General features: G+C 61.7%; 1 protein-coding gene across 4 annotated transcripts in view; it reads left to right on the top strand.

Moving 5' to 3' along the window:
- Positions 1-12,596: 12,596 nt before the first annotated feature.
- Positions 12,597-25,656, top strand: part of MAP7D1 (MAP7 domain containing 1) — a 41,570-nt gene continuing 28,510 nt past the window's right edge. For 2 of the 4 annotated variants that reach the window (XM_084652141.1, XM_084652139.1), the window contains exon 1: positions 12,828-13,344. In XM_084652141.1, the coding sequence (XP_084508267.1) occupies positions 13,290-13,344 (55 nt within the window). In that variant the 5' untranslated portion in view covers positions 12,828-13,289. Of the gene's footprint in view, positions 12,806-12,826; positions 13,345-25,656 lie in introns of those variants that run through there. The other 2 variants (XM_084652142.1, XM_084652140.1) reach the window with 2 other exon arrangements.

The following is a 25,656-nucleotide window of genomic DNA, read 5'->3' as shown; positions in this document are numbered from 1 at the left end:
ATGGACCCAGCTCTGCCTTCCACGCAGCAGGGCAATGAAGGGGACCCGGCGCAGCCCTTGCCAAAGGGTTGGGCCTGCCCGGGGTGGGCTCTGTGCCCAGAGCCAATGCTGCTGGCAGGGCTGGCGGGACAATGCCAGGGTGGCACCAAGAGGGTCGCAGCTCTGTGCTCTGCATCCCAGGCGGTGCAGCGCCCTTCCTGGCAGGAGCAGCTGGGACCAGGCAGTGGCCAGCTCCATGGATGCCCCCATCCCCTCTGTTGGAGGCTGCATGTGGGGACAGGTCAGGCCTGCCCCATCTCACACAACACTGGCCTCTGCCCCCTGCCACAGGGACATTCCCAAGGGTGAGGGCTACAGACCCCAGTGCGTGCAGGCATGTGGCTGATCTCTTAGCCCCTGTGACTTTTCTTACGGCTCAGGGCTGGGGTGAGGACGGGGCTCCTTGCCCAGCTGTCCCCAGACTCCTGGGGCCGGGTCTCCACAGGGCTGTACAGTGCCACGCAGGGATCAGCGGCACTGGGGGCCACATGGTGGAGGTAGATGCTGCTCCTGGGATGGAGCCGGCCCTTCTATGGCACTTTCCATCTGAGCAGCCCAGGGTGCTGCCCAGCTCTCTCTGGGCGCTGTCGAAGGCTGCCGAGGGATCCTTCATCTCCCCCACAGAAGTGCAGCTGCCTCTGGGGTGTGCCATGGAAGTTGCTTAATGGCACACGGCAAATGCTGCCCAGCTGGTTGGGGCAGGGAGTGACGCTTGGACAGAGGGCTCAGGGGTGTTGCAGGAGGGGCATGGGGGAGTGTGGGTTGAGGACTGGGTCAGTCTGGCCCTGCAGCCCAAACCTGCTCTCGCCCCAGAGAAACCAGTCAGCCAACCGCGCTGCCAGGGCATCTGAGTGCAGCCGGCAACAGAGCTGCCCCTCCTCCAGAGCGACAGGAAATGGGGTGTGTGTGCGGCTGTGACCAGCTGTTTGTGTGACTAGCACTGGGTGTGTGGATGCACCCACAAATGTGGGTGCATGAACGTGTATGCACGTGGGTGCACAAGTGTTTGGGAGGGTCTGTCTCTGGGTGAATTTGTGTGTCTGTGTGTCACTCCCGCCAGCATCTGTTCCGCCAGCAAACTGAAAATAAACCCTGGCATTTCCAGCTGCTGCCTTTGGCTCTGGGGAGTCGCACAAGCTGCCTACCTGCTGGGGCCCTTTCCCAGCCTTCCAGGGACAAGGGGGCCCTGGGAGCTTGACGGGCACCGTGGGCCCGAGAAGCAGGCAGAGCCACAGGGCGAAGCAGAGTTCTGAGCCAGGCTCCTGCCATGCCAGCTGCAGGGCAATACTCGGGTATCACCAAACCCCCCTCCCCCGCACTGGGCCAGTGACACCAGCTCTGGGTACCCTGCCTGAGCTGAATGTGCTGGGAATTCGCGCTGGGCAGAGATGCTGAGCCATGGACCCCAGGTGGGCAAAGGCAGGGCAGAGTCACCGAGACTGAGGGCACCGGCCCTGCCGCAGATCCCAAGAGATGCACTGTCCCTGCTGTGCAGGGAGCTGCTCCCCCGGGCGGTGGACAAGGGGTGTCAGGCTGGAGGCCAGCAACGATTGCGAGGTCTGGTGACAAGGAGTAGGGAGCACGCCAGGCTGGATCGGGGCCAAGGAGTAGCCAGGGCCTGCTCTGGGATCCCTCCAGCCCAACTCCAGGCCCTGACAGACATGATCCCCTCCCCCAGCCCTGGAGAAGCCCTGGAGCACTGGGGAACATTCAGCTGGCAATGGCCCAGAGGGAGCAGGTGCCCTTCTCAGGGCAGGGCCGCTGGGCACTGGGCCGGCTCGCCCGCCCGCTGGATGGGGGAGAGCGCCCAGCTCCGAGAGCTGAGGGAGAAGCTGGCGGAGCTAATGTCGTTGCTGTAAGCTTTGCCCAGGAAGGCTGGCACCCTGGCTTCCCGCACAGGCCATGATGAGATCACACCGAGAGGCTACAGAGTTGGTTGTGTGGCCACGCCGGGGTGGGGTAGGAGCGGCCAGCCCGTCAGCTGGTCCCTTTGTCCCCCACACTCACGGTGAAAGTCACACGCCAGGAGTGACTCGGCCTCGCAGCCACCCACCGCTGCAACTGGGTGCTCGCCACGGCCCTGACTGAGGCTACGGCAGAGCAGAACCCACAGCAGCAGCCACCCAGTCACTGTTATCTATCCCCATCCACCCCTCTAGCTATCCATCCCCATCCACCCGCCTGTCTATCTATCTATCCCCCCACACCATCTATCCATCCCCATACACCCCCCCATCTATCTATCCATCCCCATCCACCCCCCTGTCTATCTATCTATCCCCCCACACCATCTATCCATCCCCATACACCCCCCCATCTATCTATCCATCCCCATCCACCCCCCTGTCTATCTATCTATCCCTCCACACCATCTATCCATCCCCATACATCCCTCTATCTATCTATCTATCCCCATCCACCCCCCCATCTATCTATCCATCCCCATCCACCCCCCTGTCTATCTATCCCTCCACACCATCTATCCATCCCCATACATCCCTCTATCTATCTATCTATCCCCATCCACCCCTCTAGCTATCCATCCCCATCCACCCGCCTGTCTATCTATCCCCCCACACCATCTATCCATCCCCATCCACCCCTCTAGCTATCCATCCCCATCCACCCCCTGTCTATCTATCTATCCCCCACACCATCTATCCATCCCCATCCACCCGCCTGTCTATCTATCTATCCCCCCACACCATCTATCTATCCCCATCCACCCCCCTGTCTATCTATCTATCCCCCACACCATCTATCCATCCCCATCCACCCGCCTGTCTATCTATCTATCCCCCCACACCATCTATCTATCCCCATCCACCCCCCTGTCTATCTATCTATCCCCCCACACCATCTATCCATCCCCATCCATCCCTCTATCTATCCATCCCCATCCACCCCCCTGTCTATCTATCTATCCCCCACACCATCTATCCATCCCCATACATCCCTCTATCTATCTATCCATCCCCATCCACCCCTCTAGCTATCTATCCATCCCCATCCACCCCCTGTCTATCTATCCCCCCACACCATCTATCCATCCCCATACACCCCCCATCTATCTATCTATCCCCATACACCCCCCTGTCTATCTATCTATCCCTCCACACCATCTATCTATCCCCATCCACCCCCCTGTCTATCTATCCCCCCACACCATCTATCCATCCCCATACACCCCCCCATCTATCTATCCATCCCTATCCACCCCCTCTATCTATCTATCCCCATACACCCCCTCTATCTATCTATCCATCCCCATCCACTCTATCTATCTATCTATCTATCTATCTATCTATCTATCTATCTATCTATCTATCTATCCTCCAGCTCAGGGATGAAAGGGACAGTGATAGCTGTGATGATGGGCTGCACTCCTCAGGTCTGTGCTCAGCACGTGTTCAACTGAAATCACAGCCTCCGGTTGCAGTAACGTACCATGAGCTGGAAGGAGGGAACCACAGGCCGTGGGGGAATTGGAATCTAAGAGGACAGAACTCTGTGTATGGGGGAGAGGTACTGTGCCCTGGGTAGCGAACCAGCAAGCCTGAGACTGTGAGCAAGGAGCCCCCAGTTTCAAGAAGAGGTAGCTTTGCTGTGCCATAAAGCCAGGACAGAACTAGATATTTGTCAGCGGCTCTGGGTGGCTCCGGGATGGAGCTGTTTGCATGTTAGGGGCTCAGCTGGGTGCTGGCTGCAAGAGGAGAGGGACCAACAGCCCCTAGGCACTGGCAGGCCAAAGCGGGAGAGCCCTAGCGAGTACTTTGCTCGATGATCTCAGCACCGCCTGCTATTTGCCCTGACCTCCTCCCTGTTTGTCTTTGGCTTAGAGCGCAAGGCCAGGGACCAGCCAATGCGCCCAGTTCATCAGGCGGCTCGAGACTTTGCTTCAACGCTTCTGATGAGACAGCGCAGCCATAGAGGCAGACTCCTGTGTGTGGGGGCAGTGGGGTTGTCCCTGGGGCATCTGTGGCGAGGCTGGGAGCCACTCCCCCTGATTGCTGAGGGCTAGGGAGGGGAAGAGGCCCTTTGCCCCTGCGCTCCCTCCAGCCCCCTTTAGGGACCTGAGCTGTGTCCCAGGCTCTGGCATGGCCAGCTCCGGGGTCTCAGGAGTGTGTCCGCAGGAGGCGACCAGGAGAGAGCAAAGCTCCATATGAATAAAGCACCAACCGCAGAGGCTCTCCCTGAGTGCGTCCCCTGATCCTGCTGGCACACACGGATTGCGTGAGCAAGGACCGCCAGGCTCAGCCCAAAGCCACAACTCAGCGACATGAGTACCCGCAGCCTGGGCTGGCAGCTCGAGCCACCTTGTGTCTGATCTGTTCCCCGAATCCATCCCAATTCGGTGCCTGTCCCGTGGCAGAGCTCGGCCCTTGCAGTGCTCCTGCAGGGGCCTTGCTGGCACGGCACTGGGCCAATTCACAGCAGAGACCCACGGGTCACCCCATCAGCGCACGCTCTCACTGGCTGGCTGGCACCTGGAGGCACGGGGCACCTAGCAACCACTAATTAACAATGGGTGCTGAGCACCTGTGCACCCACCGCATCTCCAGCAGACTGCAGCATTCCAGGGGCCCGGAGCGGGAGCAGCGATCCACCTGCAAAGCTGCCTCTGGGATCATATCCCCATCTTCCCAGTCAGATCCCACTGGGAAACGCAGGGGGGACTTTGCCTATAACCCCTGCACATACCCCCGCCCCCCGCCCAGAGGCAACCACCTCCCAGGTCTCAAGGTCAAGCTGCCTTGTGATTGAGCTCTGCCGGCGGAGCAGAGGAGAATGAGGAACACGCTGTCTCTGCCTTGAGGGCTAGGGGCTCTCTATCAGGCCAGCTTAGCACGTGCAGACACAATCATAATTAACTCATAGATTTTTCCATAAGGATTGGGAGGCTGGTTGCTTCCAGTATCCACAGGAACAAGCAAAAAACCAGTGACTCAATCTGCCGAGGAGCGGTCAATACACACTGAGGTTATTATACAAGCGTATTGACCGTCCTGGGCCGTGGAGGGCTCTGTGTACTTGCTCCTCTTCGCTCTTGCTACACTGTAGTTTTCCACTTGGGCGTTTTCAGAATGACGGTTCCTAGAGTAACCAGAATCCCACTTCTCTGGGGACTGATGCTCCAGAGACCCACAGGCCAGTGGGGCAGAGAGCGGTGAAGGAGAAGGGCAGCTTGGGGAATGTGGTTCTTTGTGTCACATCACCACCCGGCCAGGAACAGGGCCAGAAATAACAGGGACAGCCACTGTTGTGGGGAGGATTTAGTGGGTTCTGAAATACTGTCTGGCGAGGAAGTCAGGAGTGCCGGTTCGGTGGCAGATCACACACGGACTGCCAAGGCAAAGGACCCCAGGCTGCCTCATGCACAGGGAAGGGGACCCGGCTGGCCTCACATTGTCTCTGGGGAAAGGGAAAGGTGACGACGGGTGGGGGGGGGGGTACCTGCGTGTATGAATTCTCTGTGAGATTCACAACTCACCCTGCGCTGCCAAGACCACTGGGAAGGGGGAGGGAGCTAGCTGCCTTTGTTGTTACCTCCATGTTGGACTGAAATTCCAAGGGGACGGGTAGAGGGTCGTTAATGTGGGATGCTCCTCTGTTCTAAAACACACATGCCAGGCAGGAGACTGGCTCCCATCCAGGGGAACTGGTCTGCCAGGGGAGAAGGCACTGGGCAAGGAAGCCTCCTGGGAGGGTCTGGTGACCACCTGTCGACTTGGATCCAGGAGTCACTGGACCAAGGGACTGAAAGGTTATAAAAGGAAGTGATGGGGCTTAACCCCCATTACCTGCTGGGCAAGGAAAAGAACTCCAATTAGTCATGCCCCACACCTGGCCTCCTGGCCTGAGGAGGGGGAGCTAAGCTGATAAGGAGCTGGGGTGCTCAACTGAAGAGAGAGGACCTAGGAGGAAGGAAGCTCCCTCTCCCTGAGAAGGCCGGAGTTGGCAGGCTGAGGAAGGCAGTCGGGGCAGACTAACAGCCCCCCAGGAAGCGTGGGGCAGGAGAGAGGATGGGCGCAGGCTAGCCAAGGTCAGAGGAGGCGAGCTGGCAGGAGAAGGCTCCTTGTTTCGCAACCCAAGCCACGCATTGCAGCAGGAGGACCTTGACTGGCCAGAGGATCCTGACCCCAGCCCAAAGAATGCTCTGGAGTGGGGAGGAAACTGAGGCAGGGAAATCCAGGTAGGGTTTATGATGTTTGCATAGCTCTGTGTATTTCTGGTACTACTAATTAAAGAGCAGCGGTGGTTCAGAGTCTGGTGCAAAGTGCGTGTGAGGCATTGATGCCTACCACATGCCCAGCTGGAGAGGCCGTGCAGCAGGCTCCTGGGTGGGGCTCTGGTATAGAGGGTGTGTATCAGCTCTGGGAGGAGTCTGAGGGACGAGCCCTGGCTCCAGGGGCCCGGCAGTGGACTGCATGGCCACAGCTCTCAGGACGGGGTGCTGGACAGAAGATCTGCACCCCAGGAGTGTGCCCAGAGGCCCTCTCGTAGGAACAGTGCTTGGACTCTGTTCAGACTGCAGAAGCTTAAAACACCCAGGATCCAGAGTCTGGCTCCTCTCCTAGCAGGCCGGTGAGTGGCTAAGAGGGGGTGCTCAGCTGGAGCCATGACAGGGAAGCACCCCCATGACCCTTCCATAACACACTCCGCCGTTGCCCAGGCTCCTTATCCCCTGGCATACAGAAGGAGTCTCTGGGTGGGGGGAGTGCATTATGGGGATGCTAAGGGAAGTGGGGCTGGCTGGGGCCCTGAATCCAGAGAGAGATGGACCAGGCCTGGGGGAGGAGGGAGTGGAAGAGTGAGGCCCTGGGTCAGCAATAGGTCAGGCAGATGATCCTGTCCTCGGGGCCCGGGGACGCAGAGCGGGTGTGAGCAGCACTGTGAGATGCCAGGTCTCCTGCCCCACTCTGATGGGGGCAGCGACAGCCCTAGGCGTGGCTGAGCCTGCATCCAGCAAGGAGCCTGCCCCTGAGGCGGGAGCTGAGCCCATTCCTAGCAGGGAGCAGCTGCTTTACATCCTCCCCCACTATCTGCTTTGATTCCTAGTAGACCCCATGTGAGAGCTGAGCCATCGCGCGTCGAATCCCCCTCCCCCCCCATTCCTCCCAGCAACCCCCACTGGCCCAGAAGCTCAGTGTATCCAAGTCAGCCTGGCAGCAGAGAAGGGGGAAGGAAAGACCCCTGCCCCAAGGCTGGCAACCCCCAGGCTGAGGGCTGCTGGAGAATCCCAGAGCACCACCCGATCCCTGTCCCTCTGATTGCGGCTGGGGGAACGCAAAGCCCCATCGCAGGGGCAGTTGGGGGGTTACTCTGGAGGTGCAGGGAGGGGTCTCCTTGCTCCCATTGTGTCCCTGAATGACCCCTTCACAGGTGCCATTGCCTCACCAAGCAAAAATGCCTTTGAGAGCTGCCTGGCTGCCTTGTCCGTGGCCGCCCACGGGGTCTCTGCTGAGCAGCCCTGTCTGGGCTCTGCTGGGGGTCCCTTGTCTGATGGCATTTGTCATGGCAATGAAAGGGCGTGGGGCTGCCGGAGACCCCCGGCAGGGGAGTGACAACACAGTGGCTCGCTGGGCCACTCAGTCAGGCAGAGTCAGCGGCTGAAGCCAGGGCTGGCTGGGCAAAAGCGGTAGCTATCCAGCCTTTCTTGGTATGTGGGGGGGTGGTTCCTCCTTTTGAGCCAGGCTGGGCGCAGGGAACAATCCTGCCCTGCTCGGCCTGGAGCTTCTCTGACCCTGTGAGCCACCACTGGGCATTGGAAAGCAGAGTCCCCATCCCGAGTGGCTGCTGTTTGCCCTCCCGAGTCTGCCGTGCCCCTACGTGCCCCAGCCAGCAGGGCATTGGAGCTTTGACTGGTGGGTAGGGGACCGGTTGGTAGCAGGGCCGCTGGGCAATTGCCCCCTGGATATTTGGGGCCGATTTCCCCCTCCCGCTCCGCGTGTCTGCAGGTTTATTCTGAGCATGATGCCAGCACGTGGTGAGGGAGGGTCCTGTCCCGTTGTTTGTCCTGCTCCTGATGCTGGGAGCACCCCCCCAACCCACCAGCAGGGGCCTGTGTGAGCCCCTTAGCATCTGTCTCCTGCTGTCCCAGGGGCTCTGCGGGGGGCACAGGCTGGCTGGGAGCTGCCCAGCTCCCCCCAGGCTCTGTGCCTGAGCTCCGCACACTCCTGGCACACAGCTGCCCCTCTCCAGGGTCAGGTCGCATGGCTCCCTTCGCTCTCCTTCCGTCGTACAGCATTCCCCGGGACAGAGTCAGCCAGGAGAGCGAGGCCAGACGGGGTTCGGGGAAACCTTGGCACTGTGCTGAGCTGGGCGAAAAGTCCCAGGGCTGGGAACGGGGGATGCCAAGTGCTGGGCTCAGGCAGAGCGGAGCTGGCCCTGGGCTAGGAGCTCAGCCTAGGAATCCTCCCCACGACCCACTGCTGCCTCCCTGCCACTCTCCCTCTTCAAGCTACTCCTCAGAGCCAGTGTCTTTATCGCCCTGATGGGCGAGACCAGCCTTGCCAGCGCCAATGTATCAAGGAGCTGAGCCCAGGAAGGACTCCTGGTGAGCACAGGCTGGATGGGCTCTGTCCCGCGCCAGCCTGTCCTGCCGCGTGGGCTGGCTGCGCCCGTGGGTCAGGCTCTGCTGCATCAGGAAGCACTTTATGCCACCTTCTCCTGGTGCTCAACTTCGTGGCCTCCTCTCCCTCCTTGACATGGCAAAGAGGGCTGGATCTCAGCATGCTCTGGTCTACATGGAGCCAAGATGGAGTGCCACCCACTGGGATCTGGGGGGCCGATCCTCTGAACGGGCGGCTGCCAGGTGTTCCATTCCCAGCACTCCGGGCGCGGCCCTCCACTTCCTGCTCTTGCCAAACTGGCCCCAGGTGAGCCAGCTCATTGGGGCCACCAGGCTCCCTGGCCCCTGAGTCACTCCTGGCATTCCCAGAGAGGGGAGGGTTTGGGAAACCCGTCTGGCGGTGGGTTGAAACAGCCAGCCTGGCTCTGAGAGCTAGTGATAGAAAGAATGTGATTTAGATCCAGACAGTGCTCTGCTATGGGGTGCATTTAAAGGCCCCACTCTTCTGGGTGATGGCAGGGTGAGGACAGAAGATTGAATTAGAGGCAAAGTTCCTTATTACTCCTAGCTGATGGGCAGCTAGTTGGCTAAAGGAAGGATGCACTTTGCTGGGCAATGGGCTGATCCCAGAGGCTAGAGACCAGGAAGCCCCATCAGCTCCCTCTCCCGGAAGGGACTGTTCCCTCCAGTCTATTCCCCATTGCAGCTTCTGACCACGGCGGTGAGCATGTGATAATGGTGGTTGAGGCCTCTGTGTTTGCAGACCCCTTCGGGTAGCGAAGCCCTGAACCACAGAGCAGGGCCTGTCACACAAACAGGTGCAGCCGCCAGCTACTGAGCACTGACCGCCCCACCCCAAGCAGCAACAGGCCATGTCCCTGCATCCCCATGCCGGTCACACCATCCGCCTTGCCCAACCAGGCCCCCGTGGGCTGCTTTCCGCATCTTCTCCCAGCTCCTCCCTGCTGCCGGATTCCTGCCCGCACATACACCAGAGCCCTTCCTTAAACATGCAAATAACACCGGAATTTGCAGTCCCCAGCGAGATGCTGCTAATCCCCCCACAATGCTGCCAGTTGATAATCTAACCTCAAAGAGCCACAGGCAGTTTAGCGGAACAATGTATTGAATCTAACGATTCCCCGGCCCAGGCAAGCGGCCTATTGAGCACCGCCCTACCCCTGCAACACAATCAATAGGCTAATCCCACTGAGCCACTGGCGGCTTCAAAATACAGATTTAAGGGGCTAGTAGGTGGGTTTGTTTTTTTTAATCTTTCACTTTATTCTGCACATTCCTGGCTGGATTCCAGTGAGGGTAATGAGGTTCTGCCGGCAGAATGTAGCGGAGGTGGCTTCTTCTCTAGCCAACTGTTATACAGCGCCATTGGGAGTGTCCACCCACAGCAGTGTGCGTGGGGCCAGCAAAACCTCTGTTCACGTGAGCATCCCTTCCTGGTGCAAACAGCCCTGCCTGAGTCAGAGACAAGCTGTGTGAGACAGGGTGTGCAGGATGGTGCCCACTGAGTCAGGCTTACTGAGCCGGAGCCTCAGCTGGTGCAAATCTGTCACCCCCTTAATGTCAGTGATTTACACCCAACAAGTATCTGACCCCTGGGCTGCAGCAAATGACATGCAGGAGATGCTTCATTAAAGTCCCACCTCCCTCAATGACCCTGCTCCACCCCACCCCCACATCCTGTACTGGTGGCATGGCAGGGCACGATAGAGCAGAGCCATTGAACTGGAAGGAGACTCTGGGCTCCAAAGCACTTGCCCAGCAAGTGCTAGACTGGGTGTGAGGGGGCCAGCTGGAGAGCCTGGCGATGCTCCCTCTACCTGTTTGAGAGGTGCTCGTGCTGGATTGAACCCTCTCCTCTCCGGTGCAGGCCCAGGCAGAGCTGCAGGAGAGACTCTGCTCCTGTTTTAACTTGAGTTAATAACCATGACCAGAAATGTGTCCGGGAGCAGCTAGACTAGCATGCAGCCTCGTGTTAGCTGCAAACTAATTAAAAGAGCTGAGCACAAGCTCTCGTTTAGGCCCTGCACGTCTTCAGGACCCAACCACCAGCCCCAACAAGGGGGGTGGGTGACATTGTGGGGGAGGTTTTAGTCCTGTCCCACTAGTAAGGGGACTGAGACCCATGAAGCTCATTGCATGCAGGGTCCCCCGCCAAACAGCCATCACATGGTAACAACTTCAGGCTGCTGCTGACCCGGTGTGTACTTGGGTCAGTGATGTTGGCTCCTTACCTCCTGTGATGATCCCCTGAGCCAGCTGTGTCCATCGGCCCCTCTTAGAGCTTTGTGGCCTCCACTCAGTGTGGGAAGCCACAATTGTGACTAGGTTGTGGTTGGAAGCAGGACACCTAGCATGGACAAACGTCCAGCATCCAGTTGCTACCTGGAGCCTTCCCCCTTTGGGGTGGACAGGATGATTATTGGTGCAGTCGGGTTGTGGGTTTACTCCCTGCTCCCCTCACTGACCAGCCTGGTCACCTCAGCAGCATGTCGCACCTACCTTGACCCCTCTTCTCTGGGCCTTTGTGACAGCACCACAACTCGCCATGCATAAGCCCCTGGTGGCCCCAGCAAGAAGCAGGTTCAGCTGGTAGCAAGACCCAACACCAGGGTGTGCTGCACAGGCAGGGGAGCCTTTGGGGAGACACAAACCTGAGCTCCCTGCGGCTAGCCACTGGGGACTGCCTCAAAGGTGGCTGCATTGCAGTGGTGGGTGAAAGATACAGGCCCTGATCCCCATCACCCTTCTCAGGCCAAAGGATTTTGCCAGACAAAAGGGCTGAGTTTAGAACAGTGGGTGGCTGCGGAGCACCCTGGGCTCCTGGGGGAGGGAAGGCGCTGCATCAGTGTACGAGCACATTGAGGTGGGAAGGAAAGGTCCCATCTCCCTTCCCCTCATAGAAGGGAAAAGCAGGGGGAGGTCAGTGCTGTCAGAATAGGACTCTCAGTGAGTGGCTGGTAGCAGAGCCGCCTGCAGGCTGGGGAAAGGGGAGCAGGGAGGGGAGAGGATTTCGCAAGCGAGAGGCAAGGATTAAAATGGGGATGGTGACTCCTGGTCGGGAAACCAGTGTCTCTGCAGGATGATTCAAACTCCAGCCAATGCAACAAACTGGCCTGGCAGGTGCTGTGTGTCATGAGCCCCGGAGCCCTGCTGCAGCTGGTGACAGGGACAGTGGGACAGCCGGCAGCAGGCGGGGAGTAAAGACAGCCAGGGCAGGCATGGAGGGGAATGCACAGACTAGGCAGGCAAACTACTTCACCCCAGCATTAGCCCCAGGACTGAGGGACCCCCCTGCTCCCAGGATCCCTGGACCGGGTACCCCCAGGACTGGAGCCCCCTGCTCCCAGCATCCCCCAGCCGGGTACCCCCGGGACGGGAGCCCCCCTCCCCGCTCCCAGCATCCCCCGGCCGGGTACCCCCGGGACGGGAGCCCCCCTCCCCGCTCCCAGCATCCCCCGGCCGGGTACCCCCGGGACTGGAGCCCCCCTTCCCGCTCCCAGCATCCCCCGGCCGGGTACCCCCGGGACTGGAGCCCCCCTCCCCGCTCCCAGCATCCCCCGGCCGGGTACCCCCGGGACTGGAGCCCCCCTCCCCGCTCCCAGCATCCCCCGGCCGGGTACCCCCGGGACGGGAGCCCCCCTCCCCGCTCCCAGCATCCCCCGGCCGGGTACCCCCGGGACGGGAGCCCCCCTCCCCGCTCCCAGCATCCCCCGGCCGGGTACCCCCGGGACTGGAGCCCCCCTCCCCGCTCCCAGCATCCCCCGGCCGGGTACCCCCGGGACTGGAGCCCCTCTCCCCGCTCCCAGCATCCCCCGGCCGGGTACCCCCGGGACTGGAGCCCCCCTCCCCGCTCCCAGCTGGCGCCCGGCTGCTCCTGCCCCTTCTTTCTTTCCTAAGTGAGTCACCAGCCGCGGCTCGCCAAAGAATCCAACTTTCCCTAGATAGTCTCAGCGCGCTGCTGGACACGACCAAGAGGCAGGGGGAAGCCTGAGCTGCCCGGGCCCCTCGGCTCTCCCCCGCCGGGCACCCAGCGCGCAGGCCGGGGCGCGCCGGCCCTCGGCGCAGGGCAGAGGATTCCTGGCCACCCCGCGTCCCAGAGCAGGCGTCCCCCGGTCCCCCGGCCTCTCCCGGGGCGAGGCAGAGACCCCCCTCCCGGCTGGGTGGGCAGGCATGGTAGGGGCCTCCCCCGGAGTCCGGGCAGGGACCGGGCTGGCGGCGGTACAATAGCGCCGGGGCTCGCTGCTGCCCCATCAGCTGCTGGCGGGGGGCGCGGGGTCCTTTGCCTGGGGGCGTCTCGGGCCCAGTCCTGCAGCCCCCCCCCCAGCTCCCAGCCGGGCTGCACCCCCCGGGCCAGGGCTGGAGAGCCCCGGGGCCCCGCGTCCATTTCCCTGCCGGCGGCGGGGTCCTGCACCCCGGGGCGGCGCGTGGTGTTTCCGCGGGGGGCCCGGGAATGAGCCGGAGCTGATACCGCCCCCCCTCCCCCTGGAAGGGGCTGGGTTGGATCCGGGGCGGGATGAGCCTGCGGCGGAGCCAGGCGGAAAAGGGGCAGAGGAGTGACTGACTCGTCGCCGATCCCGCTGCTGTGTGGCTGGGTTTAAAACACCGGGGCGGGGGGGGGGGACCACAACAGAGCGAGCAGCGCCCTCCCCGGCACGGCATGGAGAGGCGGCCGGCGGCGCGGGAGGCCGAGGCGATGCGGCACCGAGCCCAAGGTAAAGAGCTGCGTGGGGCCCTTTGGGCAGCACTGGGGGGGTCATGAGATACTGTGTGCCCCTCCCCCCAATGGTTGGTCTCCAGCCTCCTCCCCGGGGGGGGGGGGGTTTGCAGCCCGGCAGGCGAAAAAGCAGCATCAAGTCGGGGCCGGTCTCCGCGAAGCGCCAGGGGCCCCCCCCGCTCCATTGTGCGCCCCTCGCCAGGGAGCGGCGCGCCCCGGCCTCTCCTGCCGCCCGCCCGCCCCTCTCCAGCGTGGGGCTCTGCGGTTAAATGCCCCCCCCCCGCCCCCTGCTGTCGGGACGTGCCAGGGGCTCTGCCCCCCCACCCCCCAGAGCCCGAGCCCCACAGGGGGGGCTGGGGAGGGGCCGCTCCCGGCCCTGCTGCCCGGCCTCCCCTGCCAGCGGCCGCGGCCCGGGGCTAGGGCTGGTCCCGGTCCCGGTCCCGGTCCCGCTCGCAGGGGAAGCTCGTGGCGGTGCCTGGGCGCCAGGCTGGAGATGGGGGAGTTCCCCGCCGGGGGGGGGGGGTCCCCCAGCCTGCCGCCTCCCTGAGCTCCAGGAGCCATGAGATCATCGGCTCTGAACTCCTGGATTCCTCCCCAGCGCCGGGCCCAGGGACTCGGGCTGGGCTGGAGCATCTCGCCCAGCGCCTCTGCTGGAGGGGTGGCTGGGAGGGTACTGGGCAAACGGCGGCTGGCCTTGGGTACAGTCCCGCGCCCAGGCTAGCGGGGCCGGACGGGGACCCCCAGTCGGGCTGCAGAGCTAACGGAGTGTGAAGAACCGGGGGCGGCCTTCCGGTCTCTGCGCCACGCTGGGGCTGGGCCCCGCTCCCCGCCGCCCAAACCTGCCTGTCCAGGGGCTTTCTGTGCTGGGGGGCCACACGGCTGCGGGGAGAGGGGTGATCTTGGTGGGGGCTCTGGCCTGGCGAGGGGGGCGCTCAGACCCCTTCTCGGGAGGAGGGAGTTTGTGGGGGGGGGCACGGCCCCTCCTCCAGCTGGGTAGAAACCCCTGAATTCAGTCCTAGGCGTGGGGGGGGGGGTTTCCAGGGGGCGGTTTGGAGTCTTCCCCAGCAGGAGCAGAGGGCTGCTGTCTTGGAGCCAGGTCCCAGAGATGTCCTAATTTAGGCTAGGCCCAGGAGCTCAGCCTCGCCCTGCAGTGTTTGCAGCCCAGACGTGACTGAACCGGGCTGGGGCACAGTCACAGGGCTCTGCAAATCAGGAGTGACTCCTGCAGTCTGGGCCCCCCAGCTGGTGTGGATGGGTGCCGCTCCCATTGGAATGAACAGGCCAGATCCACTGACCTCTGTGTGGAGCTGTGATTTACACCAGGAGAATTGGCATCTGAGTAGAAGATGGTGCCAGAGGGGACCTGATTCTGCGCTTGCCCATCCCAGCGTAAATCAGGAGTCACTCTGGGGACACAGACAAGTCTGAGTGGGGTGAGGGGAGAATTGTGCCCCTGGGGGTACGGGTCCCGCTGAACGACCAGCTCCTGTGGGCGTCCCAGTTTTGCAGAGCTCAGGGCAGTTTGGCAGGCCCCACGCTCTCCAGAGAGGTCTCCTCGCCATCCAGCTGGGCAGGCAGATAGACCCAGTTGAAATGGAGGGTCCAGGGGAAGACAGTGCCCCCTCCCTGGAGTTTTAGGGAGCAGGAGGAAAGGAGCTAACATAGTCTCAGTAGGCCCACAGAGAGCCAAGCCTGCAGCCCTTAGGAGCTAATTAGATTCACTCAAGTGGCTGCAAGATAGAAGTTGCCCTTGACAAGACCTTTCCAGACAGCAGCAGCCTCTGTCGTGCAGTGCAGAGAGGACAGATCTTGGTGCTTCTGGATGTGTCTGGTCCCCCACTGAGCTGCAGGGGGCATTGGGGCTGCTGTGGGTGAGACCAGTGTTCCCCCAGGACCAGCCTGCTTATCCTCTCCCTTTGCCCTGGGGCATCACCGGCACGGGTCCCCAGCCCTGACGCATGGTAGGGGCATGGGCCAGGCCTGAGGAGGGGTGGCACTAACATGGGTCAACTGAATCTCTCCCCCAGGTCTCATCCTCTTGCATGCTGGCCCCCCTTCCTTCAGGAGCAGAGTTGGGGTGACGGGGGCGTTAATTTTGTTCTCCCTCATCGCTAGGTTTCTTCCACTCTGCACAGGTGGCCCCTCCCCAATGCCAGCGGCTTCAGCCCCCTGGCACACAGGGTGCGGGGGCACATCTGCTGGGTCATGAAATCCAGAACCAAAGCAGGCACCTGCAGGGGATTCTGTGCCCACCCTGCCCTGTCTGTCGCTGCTCCTCATACCCCTGCTGTGGCTGAGGGCAGAGCTGCGCCAGCCCCAGGCAGAGCTGCGCCAGCCCCAGTCAGAGCTTGGTTGGCATCCGTGTGATTAGCTGTTTGGTCTCTGCTGAGCGCCACAGTACCCATCTCTGCAGCTTTCCCAGGCCGTCCGCAGTGTCGGGCAACCTGGGTACAACACGTCCGGCCTCTGACACTGCTCCGTCTTGCTGTGGAGATCTGGGAGCTCACTGTGTCCCTGAACCGTGTGACAGCAGCCCTGCTTATCCAGACCCTGGGATTGGCTGGAGACGTGGTTAAAACGCTGTCAGGTCTTGTCTACACCACAGGGCACAGTGGTGTGTTAGCTCATAACCGGGTCCCCCCAACATGGTTACCTGCGCAGCATGGCTGCCTCCTAGACCTAAGTGAGGAAGGCAGGAGGCTGGTGTTATGGGTGGGAAGGCAAAAGGCCTTTCATGGTGGCTGCGGGGTGGGAGGACATCGGGGGACAGATGCTGAGGATGCAACATCCATGTGTGGCTGCCTCCTGCTGCATTTCTGGGCAGGTTTATGGCATTCCTTGGTGCAGTGCTGCTGTACCCCAGCCAGGGGTTTGCTGTCTCCCTGGTGGGTCACAGGAGCAGCCAGGCCTGAATCTGCAGCTTTGCCCAACGCTGCTGAATTCTCTTGCTCCTGGGCAGCTGGAGGGAGGGCAGCGGCTGGCTGGAGCTGAGTCTGCTGGAGCCAGGATTTGTTTTGGCTCCGAGTCTCTCCAAGGGACCCAGCCAAATGCTCTTTGGCCCTGTCTGTGTTGGTATCTCTGGGCGGAGGCAGGGCAGCCCTGTGACTAAGCATGGCTTTGTGGCAGGCCTGTCTTTCCACTGATGGAGGAAGAGGGAAGGCCCGGCTGCCCCCTCCCCCCTCCGTCCCCGATGCCCTGTTGCAGGAGTGGGAGGGACAGCTGCTGTGATTCATGGAGGCCTGAGTCTGCATGGGCCTGTGGTGGCTGTTCGGGGGAGGGGAGGACAGTGTTGGCAGCGGAAACAGAGGAACCAGGGCCCTTCAGAGCTCGCGGCTGCTGTTCGCAGGCAGGCGAACCGGCCCTAAATGCCGAGCTGCAGTCCTGGGGCCCTGCAGCCTTTGATAAATACTGTGTTTAACGAGAAAACTGCAGACGTATTGTCTGTGCCTGGCTCTCGGCTCCTCCGATAGGCCTGGCTTTCCGTTGTTTATAGCTGAGCAGAACAGTTCTGTCCCTCGTGGTGGTGATGTCCTGTGCCTGGCGGCGTGTGCATGTGCCTAAAATATCCAGGCTGCTCTGGCCGGGCAGTGGTGGCAAGTTGGCTGGGAATAGTGCCCTGCCGCCAGACACCCCAGGGATTTTAGTGTGTCCCACCAATATGCTCCGAAGCTAGTTTGTTGTTAGTCTCCTAGCAGGAAGACAATGGGAATGGGGGGTGGGAGGGAGAGCCAGGTGCTAACCCTCTGGAAGATGTGATAACAGCTTTATAGCCTGCCGCATGCCACAGTCCTGGGGACAAGTTATCTCTTTAGCTTTTCAAAAGGATATTATCAAGTTGCGTTAGGCCCGACTTTGCAGAAGGGGTCTCTCTGAAGCCTGGCACGAATAGCAACGAGTTTGTATTTCTGGGGGAAAGGGGTTAGTTTAAACATTTCCCCCTTTCTATTAATTTTGGTCAGTCCAAACTGCTTGGAGAGTGGAATTGCCCTGTCTCTGCCCATTGCTCCGGCTGCGTGAAACAGCCCTGAGCCCATGGGGACGAGGAAACATGGGGTGAAATCTGTCCCCAGCTCAACTTATTTTGCCACTGGCTTCAATGGGACTGGGATTTCACCTGCCCGAGGTGTTTACACTCCTTTGGGTGGTCTTGAGCTGGCTGTCGTGCAGGGGAGGGCCAGGCATCTTCCAATTGACCTGGACAGGGCTTGGCAGAGACCTGGACAGGGCTTCGCAGAGGAACAACGGGTGCAATGCGTCCCCTAGCAAGCCAACCAGGGTGCTGGTGGCACAGATCTAGGACTGGGCGAGGAAGGGCAGCTCTGTGGAGCCATCAGCAGGGAGATGATAGCTAAATGCAAGCAGCTGGGTGTGGCCAGACAAGGATAAGGGCAGAGCGGGCACAGGCCTGTGCCCGATGGTCTCTTTCCTCTTCCCACTGGCACTGGAGACCCCAAATACAGAGAACTTGGGTCACCAGCCAAAGCAGGGATTCTGGAGGAAGCCAGCTCAGGGAGAGGATGGAAGGTGGGGTGGGGTGGCCGAGGCCACCCTGATCGCTTTTCTGAGCGATGCAACATGCAGAACTGCAGTGTGACAGCCCTGGAGTGCATTGTCCAAAAGACTTAGTGCAGCTTTCACTCCAGAGAGCACTCTGAGCAGTGCCGACTTGGGGTGGAGCTGCCCTGCACCAGAGCCCAGCGCTAGGGAAATGGCTGGCCTCATCGCTGGGAGAACAGCAGGCTCTGTGAGCTGGGTCCTGCTAGCGATCTAGGGCTCATGCTTCAGGGTTAATGCCAGTGGTCTCATTCGCAGAGGTGCTGTGCACCCCTGCTCCAGTTAGAGTCAATGCAAGTGGCAGATGCTCAGCACCTCTGCAAATTAGGTTGACAGGCCTGATTTCTGGAAGGAGCTGAGCTCCTACTTAGGGACTGGGACAAGGGCCAGGCTTTCAGAAGTGCCCAGCAGCAGCCAGGTGGCACTGATGGGCAGGTTTTCTCAAGAGCTGAGCACCTGACTCACCAAGGTCTGCTAGCAATTCGGCCCATGCTGTAAGCTGCTGCTGCTCAGGTCATCCTCGGGCACTTCCTATCGAGCTGGCCCGATGGGTGTCTGGTCGCAGAGCGTGCCCTGGGGGTCTAGCGCTGACTCAGGGCCGGTCCAGTGCAGATATAGCTGCATGTGAAATTCATGACTGGGAGGCATGGGGCTTGAAAGCAGCTCAGGTTCTCTGGCCGGTTTTCCTTTGTTTATTTTAAATGAACTGTAAACAACCCGAGGCTCCATCCCAGCACTGCCCTGAGACCCTGCCTCCCTGAGTTCCCCTGTCACTCCTCACTCCACATCCTGGACGCTGCCCTGCCGCATGGCTGCTCTGCCTTGCCCCTGCGCAGTGCTTTGGGGCAGAGGACGCTGGGGGCTGGGGGTCACTACTGCAGTGAAGTATTATCAGCTCCTGCACCACGAGCTGGCCTCCCTTGCTCCTCGAGGATTGCTCCGGCACCCCACAAGCTATGGGGATGCAGCAGGTTATCCATGTGGGGGACAAGGGAGGCCGCATCACGGGTCAGATTAGCATTAGGAAGGTCTTTGGGGCAGTGTCAGTCTCTCCTCTAAGCTCGGTGACGGCTCAGCAGGCCCCTGTGAGCTGGGTAGAACAGCCCTCGCAGATCCCCCAAATAAGGAGCAAGCGGAAATGTGATGGGCACCCTGGGAAGCAGAGAGCCCCTTAAAATGCAGGCTGACCTGGAGAGGGCATCTGGACAACCCCCTGCCAGAGTCTGGGGAGAGTTGGGAAGCTTCAGGCTTTGGTTCCAGTCTGTTTTGCTTTTGGGTTCTCCCACTCTGACCTGTGGGCCCTGATGACTCTGGTGCAAACAGTGCAGGGGAAGGGTTAACCCCCTGGCCCCAGCTCTGGTTTCACTGGGAGGATGAATGAATGCTGGGGAAGGTACTGGTGGCGCAGTCTGTGAATATTCATAAACCCAGCGGCAGCTTCCCTGCCAGCCCCTGGGCCTGAGCCTGCTACACCCCCCTTCAGACCCCAGGGCAGCTGGGAGCCAGACCCGAACGGGAGCAGCCCGGTTTCATTTCGGAGTTCTGGAAGACAGTCCTGGGGAGCGTTGGCTTCCCCTGGGCACCAAGCCCAGGTGCTGTGGGACCTGGCTGCCAGCTGAAGGGGGAGGGTCGCAGTCTCTGTGTCATGAGTGCCCCTTTGTGTGGCATCTGTCTGTGCTGGGCTGGCACGGAAGGGCAGAGGTTCCATTCAGCTCTTTGCCCTCAGACTTGTCGTGGGTGCTCTCTGGGTCGGCCATGGCATCCTGCTGTAGGGCAAGCAGACCTGCAGCTCTGCGCTGTTGTGGGGTGGGCGTGCGAGCAGCACTGTGAGCAGAGGAGCAGATGTACCTGCCAGGAGCTGCGCCAGGCGCGGGCTGCTTAGTTACACTCTCAGATGCTGTCATCCAGGTGTGACGGATACAGTTGTTCATGCTAATCCCCCGGAAGCTGCGTGTGTGTGAGCAATTGGGTGTGTGGCTTTGCAGCATGTCTGAGACACGCTCCACTGCTCCTGATCATCCCGTGGGAGGGCAGGAAGGCTGCAGAATGGGGACCGGGGGCTTCCCCTCTAGGGGTGCTGGCTCTGATCCTGCCCCAGGGCAGGGGCTGGCTGACTCAGAGGCAGGGAATGGGATGGGGGCTTTTTCCCTCTAGGGTGCTGGTTCCAATCTGGTGTCGGGTTAGTAGTGACCAGCAGTTGTTCCCACCTAATGACGTTCTCACCTGATGAGGGTTCGGCCTGTGTAATGTGATCCAGGTTTCTGTGGGCGCCCTCGGGCAATGGACCCTAGTTGGTCGTTGCAGTGAGGAGGCCAAGGACTGAATGAGCCATGGAGATTGCACCATCCCTTACCTGCTAGAGAGCTTTCTTTGAGTCATTGAGACACATTGGCCTGAGTGGGAGTAGAGGAGGTGGCCCCCGGATGGGGAGGGGACCCCCCCTCCCAGGGCAGGCAGCGGGGTGCCCTTCTCGAGCCCCGCGTGCTCCCCAATGATGGAAGAGCTCAGGTCTGTCTGCCAGGGCCTGGGCTATGGGGCAGAGGGGCAGCGGCTGGATTCAGAGGCCCTTGCCATGCCCTGGTGTGCTGAGCTGGGGTAGGAGTTGGCCCTCTGCGAGCTGTGTGAGTGGTTTGGGCAGAAGCAACTGTGCTCACCCGGGAGTGAGCGACACACCGATGGCCTCATGCCCGAGGCGGCCCAGTTATTTGGCCTCCGCCCAGTGCAGCAGAATCCCTCTGTTCAAGGGACAGTGGCTCTGTGGCGCCCAGCGCGGTGACTGCTTCGGTCCCCGGGTCTTGGCGTTGGGCTTCTTTGTTTTATCCCCCCAAACAAATTCTTCCTCAAACAGCCAAACCCTGCAGCCTGTTGTCCGCGAGCAACAAGAACCCTGCAGTGACGAGCCAGCCCCAGCCGCTTGCGCATCTTCCAGTGACCAGCTGCACTGACCCGAGCATTCAGCTGAATTCCCTATTGGCTCCTCTTTGTGCCACGCTCCCAGGCCCTTGGCAGCAGTATCCAGCATGGCAGGATTCAGCTGGAAATAAGCTTTGACAGCCGATGGGAGACCTCTCTATCCACCCCCCATGGCAGCCTGCTCTGGGGTGGGGATCCCTCTGTGCCGCTGTCTGGCCCTGGGTGGGGAGCTGCCAAAGCCCACGTCCGGCTGGCTGTGGACTGCACGCTGCCCAGATGGGCTCTGGAAAGCCGCGTTTTAACTTCCTTTGCTTGGCTCAATGCTGGGCTGCCCACCTGCTGCCCTGTAACTGGGAACCTGCTGGCGCCGTCCCATCCCAGCCGTGCACATGCAGAGACTTGACACCCCGCCCCGATGACTGTGAGAGGCTCCCCGTGAGCGGTTGATGAGCTGAGCACGGTTAGGGGTTGCAGCGCGGAGAGCTGAGTCAGCACCAGATTGCACAAGAAAGACCCTCCCAGGAAAGCTGTGCCATCAGCCCGTGCCCGTGTGTGTGCGCAGCCCAGGGGATATCGCCTGTCCTGTGTTGTTGCTTGGGAGACCGCAGGTACCCGCACGATGCCTGCTTTTGCACTCGTGTCCCCAGGGCGCCGCTGGGTCAGCGCTGCACAAGCAGCCAAGGGGGCTCACAGAGCTGAGAGCAGCCCTCTGAGATGGAGACTGGGGACCCACGCATGCTTGGGAGTTAGCTCCACTTCTTCGGTTTTGCTCAGCCTTGGCCCCGCCTGACTCTGGGCTGCCGCAGCATCCAGCGGAGACTCCTGGCTCTTCCTCTTCCCTGCTCTGGCAGTGCCGTAGGCCGGGCTTTCCACAGGCTCGTGACTGGCTGCTGGGGTTGGCCAGGCAGTGCCAAGACCGGAGATAGCTATTCATCTGCACTCCGACAGCACCCAGGAGCGGCACCTATGGAGCAGGAGCTCGCTGCACTCGGTGTGATACAGAGACAACAAAGCCCCAAGGCGCCTCCAGTCTCGGAGGTGGGCACCGGCAGAGCTGGGAGCACCAGGAACCAAGGAGGCAGCGTTGGCCCACGTGAGAGGCAGTGGGCTCAGTGGCGTGGGCAGTGGGGTGTGGGCTGGGCTCTGTGCTGCGGCTCTGGAGGGAGCCAAGGCCGAAGCTGGTGTCCTGGTGTCTCTCCCCCTCCCAAGTGCAGAGGGAGGCAGGGGCTGCGACTGGGCTGCCCTCTCTTCGGGATCAGCCTTGCTCGGGGACGAAGGGAAGCAGGCCGGTGAGATGCAGCTCCTGGCTCATTGCCAGGCCTGGCGTCACCGCTGTGCCCCGCCCTTCAGGGGCTAGGTAAGGGCGTTAGCTCAGAGCTTCGCCGGGCCCAGGCGTGTGTGAAGCCTGGATCTTCCCCTGCATAAGCTGCTGACGCTAGAAGGGACGCTGGTGCAAAGCGGGGCCGGGTGAGGGCACAGGGACCCCAGCCTGGCATGCTGCAGCCTGCTAGTGACGTCAGCCCAAAGGCCTGGGAAGGGGCAGGGCCCCGGGACTGTGATGACGGGAGATGCTCTGATCCTCTGTGTGTCTGGCAGCTCCCAGCAGGGCCCTGGGAAAGTGCCTCTTCCTACAGAGCCAAGCGCCTCTGTCCCCTCCAGCAGAGGCCCTGCTGGGGCAGAGCACTTATCCCAGCAGCCAGGCCAGGGGTGCCGCGCCCCTCCGTCCTCAGGAGGGATCCAAGGCCCCTCCTTGAGCCCCAGGACAGCCCGGCCCTGAGGGGTCCCAGTGAGCATCCAGTCTGTTAGCAGGGTGCTTCCCAGCCTCTCGGAGCAGCTGCCCCATGTTACCAGGCTAAGCCCCAGTGCTCTGCGCAGCTGCGTGTGTTCGTGCCTGCCATGGGGCCCCGAGCGAGGCGGCATGGAGAGCCCAGGCAGCCAAGGAGGGCCTGAACATTGCTTAGCCCTGGGGCCTGTGCCCAGCTCCATCTCTCTGGTGGGGGCCCTGCAGGAGGGCACCCCAGCCAGCGCCCATCAGACGCCTGGGGCAGTGCGAGCAGGCGGACTTGTGGCACGTGCCCAGAGAGAGCAAAGTGTCCCTCCGGTTGGCTTGTTGCAATGGTTTCTCGCCTAGTGTAGACAGGGCCTTGCCAGCAGAGATGCCCCCAGTGCTTGTGTGCCGTGGTGATGGCAGGATTTTGAGCTGGCTGCAGGGGTGTGTGTGTCCTGCCTGGCTCCAATGGCTTTGACACTTTTCCTGTACTGAGCATCCCTCCTGCTGCCCCCTCCCCACCCCCGACACCACCGAGACGGGAGCGAGCAGGCCCTGCCATTCAGCGACCTCGCCCCCCTGCACGCCAGCCATGGGAGCTGGGGGCACTCTGGGCCCAAGGGCTCGCCACAGCAAGCGTGGAGTTGCCTGGCGTGCCCTGGAATCGCCAGTCTGCACCAGGCGAATGGGAAACACCTGTGTCTGGGGATTCGGCGGGGGGGAGCCTGGCTCTGTGCATGCGTGGGGGGAGTTCATCCCCTCTGGAATTCCCTCCCCGCTCGCAGGACACCCACCCTGACCGCTGTCCTGGCAGACAAACAGCATCGGGTTTCGGGGCAGCTGCTGGGATGAGACAGCGACAGCTGGCGACAGGCTGGGGCGGGGTAGGGCAGGGTCAGTGCAGGGGCCGACAGAAGCGCTGCCCCAGCCGAAGAAATTCTGGCCTCTCTGGTCACCTAGCCACGGGCTGCAGGAAGGATCTTGGCCTGGCCGGTGAACTGGCCTAGATGGGCCCTGGAGGCTCGGGCCGGCAGCCCCAGCCCCGTAGTACTGCCCCAGTAAGGGGGTGGTGTTTCCTGTCTGCCTGGTGCTAACTGGATGTACGTTAGCCTTGCTGACTCCATGCCCAGGGAGAGGAGCTCTCTGCAGCGTCAAGGATCCAGACCTGCAGCCGTTGGGGGCCAGGAACCTGCCTCCAGGCCTGTTTCTCTGGCATCATGTTCTCGGTGAGCTCTTCCAAGAGGCTGAGCTGCAAGTGAGGGAACCGGGGGTCCCTAATGGCCGCCAGCAGCCTGGTCCCCATCCTACATCTTATCTCACACACCGCTGATACTGCAGCATGACATGGCCTCATGCAGCCCTGGTGCATTGGGATCCGCGCTGGCTGCGAGGGGAGAGCGCCCCGACTGCGTCCCCCAGCCTGCTTCCCGAAGCACCGGCTGGGCTTTCCTAGGAGGGTTCCCATCTGCCCACTGGCCAAGCCTGACCCTGCCGAGCCCACTAATTCTGCAGCCCACAGCGGTTCGGCTGCAGGTCCGAGAGGCCTGAAGGGAAATCGTGTGCAGGGGGATCCAGACAGGGGTCAGGGCCCGCAGCGGGACCCTGATTGCTCTTGGCGTTGGGCAGGGTCGCCCATCCCCCGGCCTGGCCTTGGGCACGTTTGGGGATCTGGGAAAGTATTGCCATCTGTTCTGAGGCGTCATCCTGGGCTTGAAGCTTTCGCTCATCTGGTGGCTGCAGGCCCCCGGGTGGGGCAGGACATGGCTGCCTCTCAGAGAGTCTTTGTCTGGCTTGGCCATGGAGGGCCGTCTGGGTGTGGGTGCCCAGGGAGCTGTGACCCTGGGGGGTGGTGGTGATACCTTCAACTACCCCTGGCCCGTAGATGGCCAGAGTCTCCTCGCCGGATCTGGCTCCATGTGCAGCCAAACCTGCCAGCAGCTCTGCCCTGGGGTGGCAGAGAAGGGGTGCAGTGTGTGTGGGGGGGAAATGGGACAGGACAGGTTTGTGAAGGGGCTGTCTCTGGCTCATGCCAAGCCCCCTTGGGCTCCCTCCCTGGCCTGTGTGCACTAGGCCAGTGCTGGGGTGGCTGGTTCAGTGCTAGGTCCGAGGCGGGCAGAGTGGAGGCCGAATCCCTGGAGGTGGCACCCCGGGAGGGCTTGGGGCATTAGGACAGGGCAGACCGGAGCTGCCGCTTCTGGTGGAAATGCACACGCATGTCTAACCCGTTGGAGCAGCCAAGCTGGTCTGTGCCATGTGCAGGACCCGCCGGCATTGCAACATAGCAGCTCGCTGACCCCTCCTGTGCAGGACATTGCCAGCCCCAGGATGGGGGACCCTGCTAGTCCCCCTCCTGCCTGCCCCCCAGTACCGGGGGCATTGCTGTGCAGGGGGCACAGGGGCTGCGGGCAGAGCTGGTTCCGTTGATTGCAGGGTTGCACTGGGCAGAGTCCTGTGCAGACGCACCCAGTGCTGTGGGCAGAGGGCCGGGGCGGTTCTTACCACGCAGCCGGGCGGAGCTGGTCCAGCCCAGACAGCCAAGAACCCATGAGGCTGCCACCTCCAGCTTCTGGGCTGCAGCTCTCCCTCCTCCCGTTGTCTCCCCAGCCCTGGCAGTGACCGGGAGCTGGGCTCGCCTGCCAGGATGCCTCCCTGCAGGAGCTGCAAGGCAGGGTGCAGAATGTGCTGGGGGGGGCCTGCACGATGTGGTAGGGGGCACTGAGGGTGGGGTGCCCATCACTGGTGGTTTTTCTACGTTCTCCCCTGGAATAAGCCCTTCCAGCTGTGGGCTGGGCTGCTGCTGGGAAGCGATGCCATTGCCTCCCAGTGCCAGGGCTGCTCTCGAAGGCCCTGGGTGAGCAGGCCTCTGCCGGTGGCACGGGGTGTCTCTGGGATCCCCAGGGACGCTCTCCCTAGGCAGCCCCTGCGCTAGAGCAAATGGCCCCTTGCCAGCCGCATGCTGGGTCTCTGCTTAGAAATACCGACCGGCAGCTTGCTGCCTTTGTGGCCAAAGTGCCGAGACGGCAGCGGGGATGTCCTGGCCTGCCAGCCCCTGGCCCTGTGGGTGCTCCGTGGTGC

The sequence above is a fragment of the Lepidochelys olivacea genome, assembly GCF_965140295.1.
Source record: "Lepidochelys olivacea isolate rLepOli2 genome assembly, chromosome: 19".
In the NCBI taxonomy this organism is placed as follows: domain Eukaryota; kingdom Metazoa; phylum Chordata; order Testudines; family Cheloniidae; genus Lepidochelys; species Lepidochelys olivacea.
This window is presented reverse-complemented; position numbering and strand designations above follow the sequence as displayed.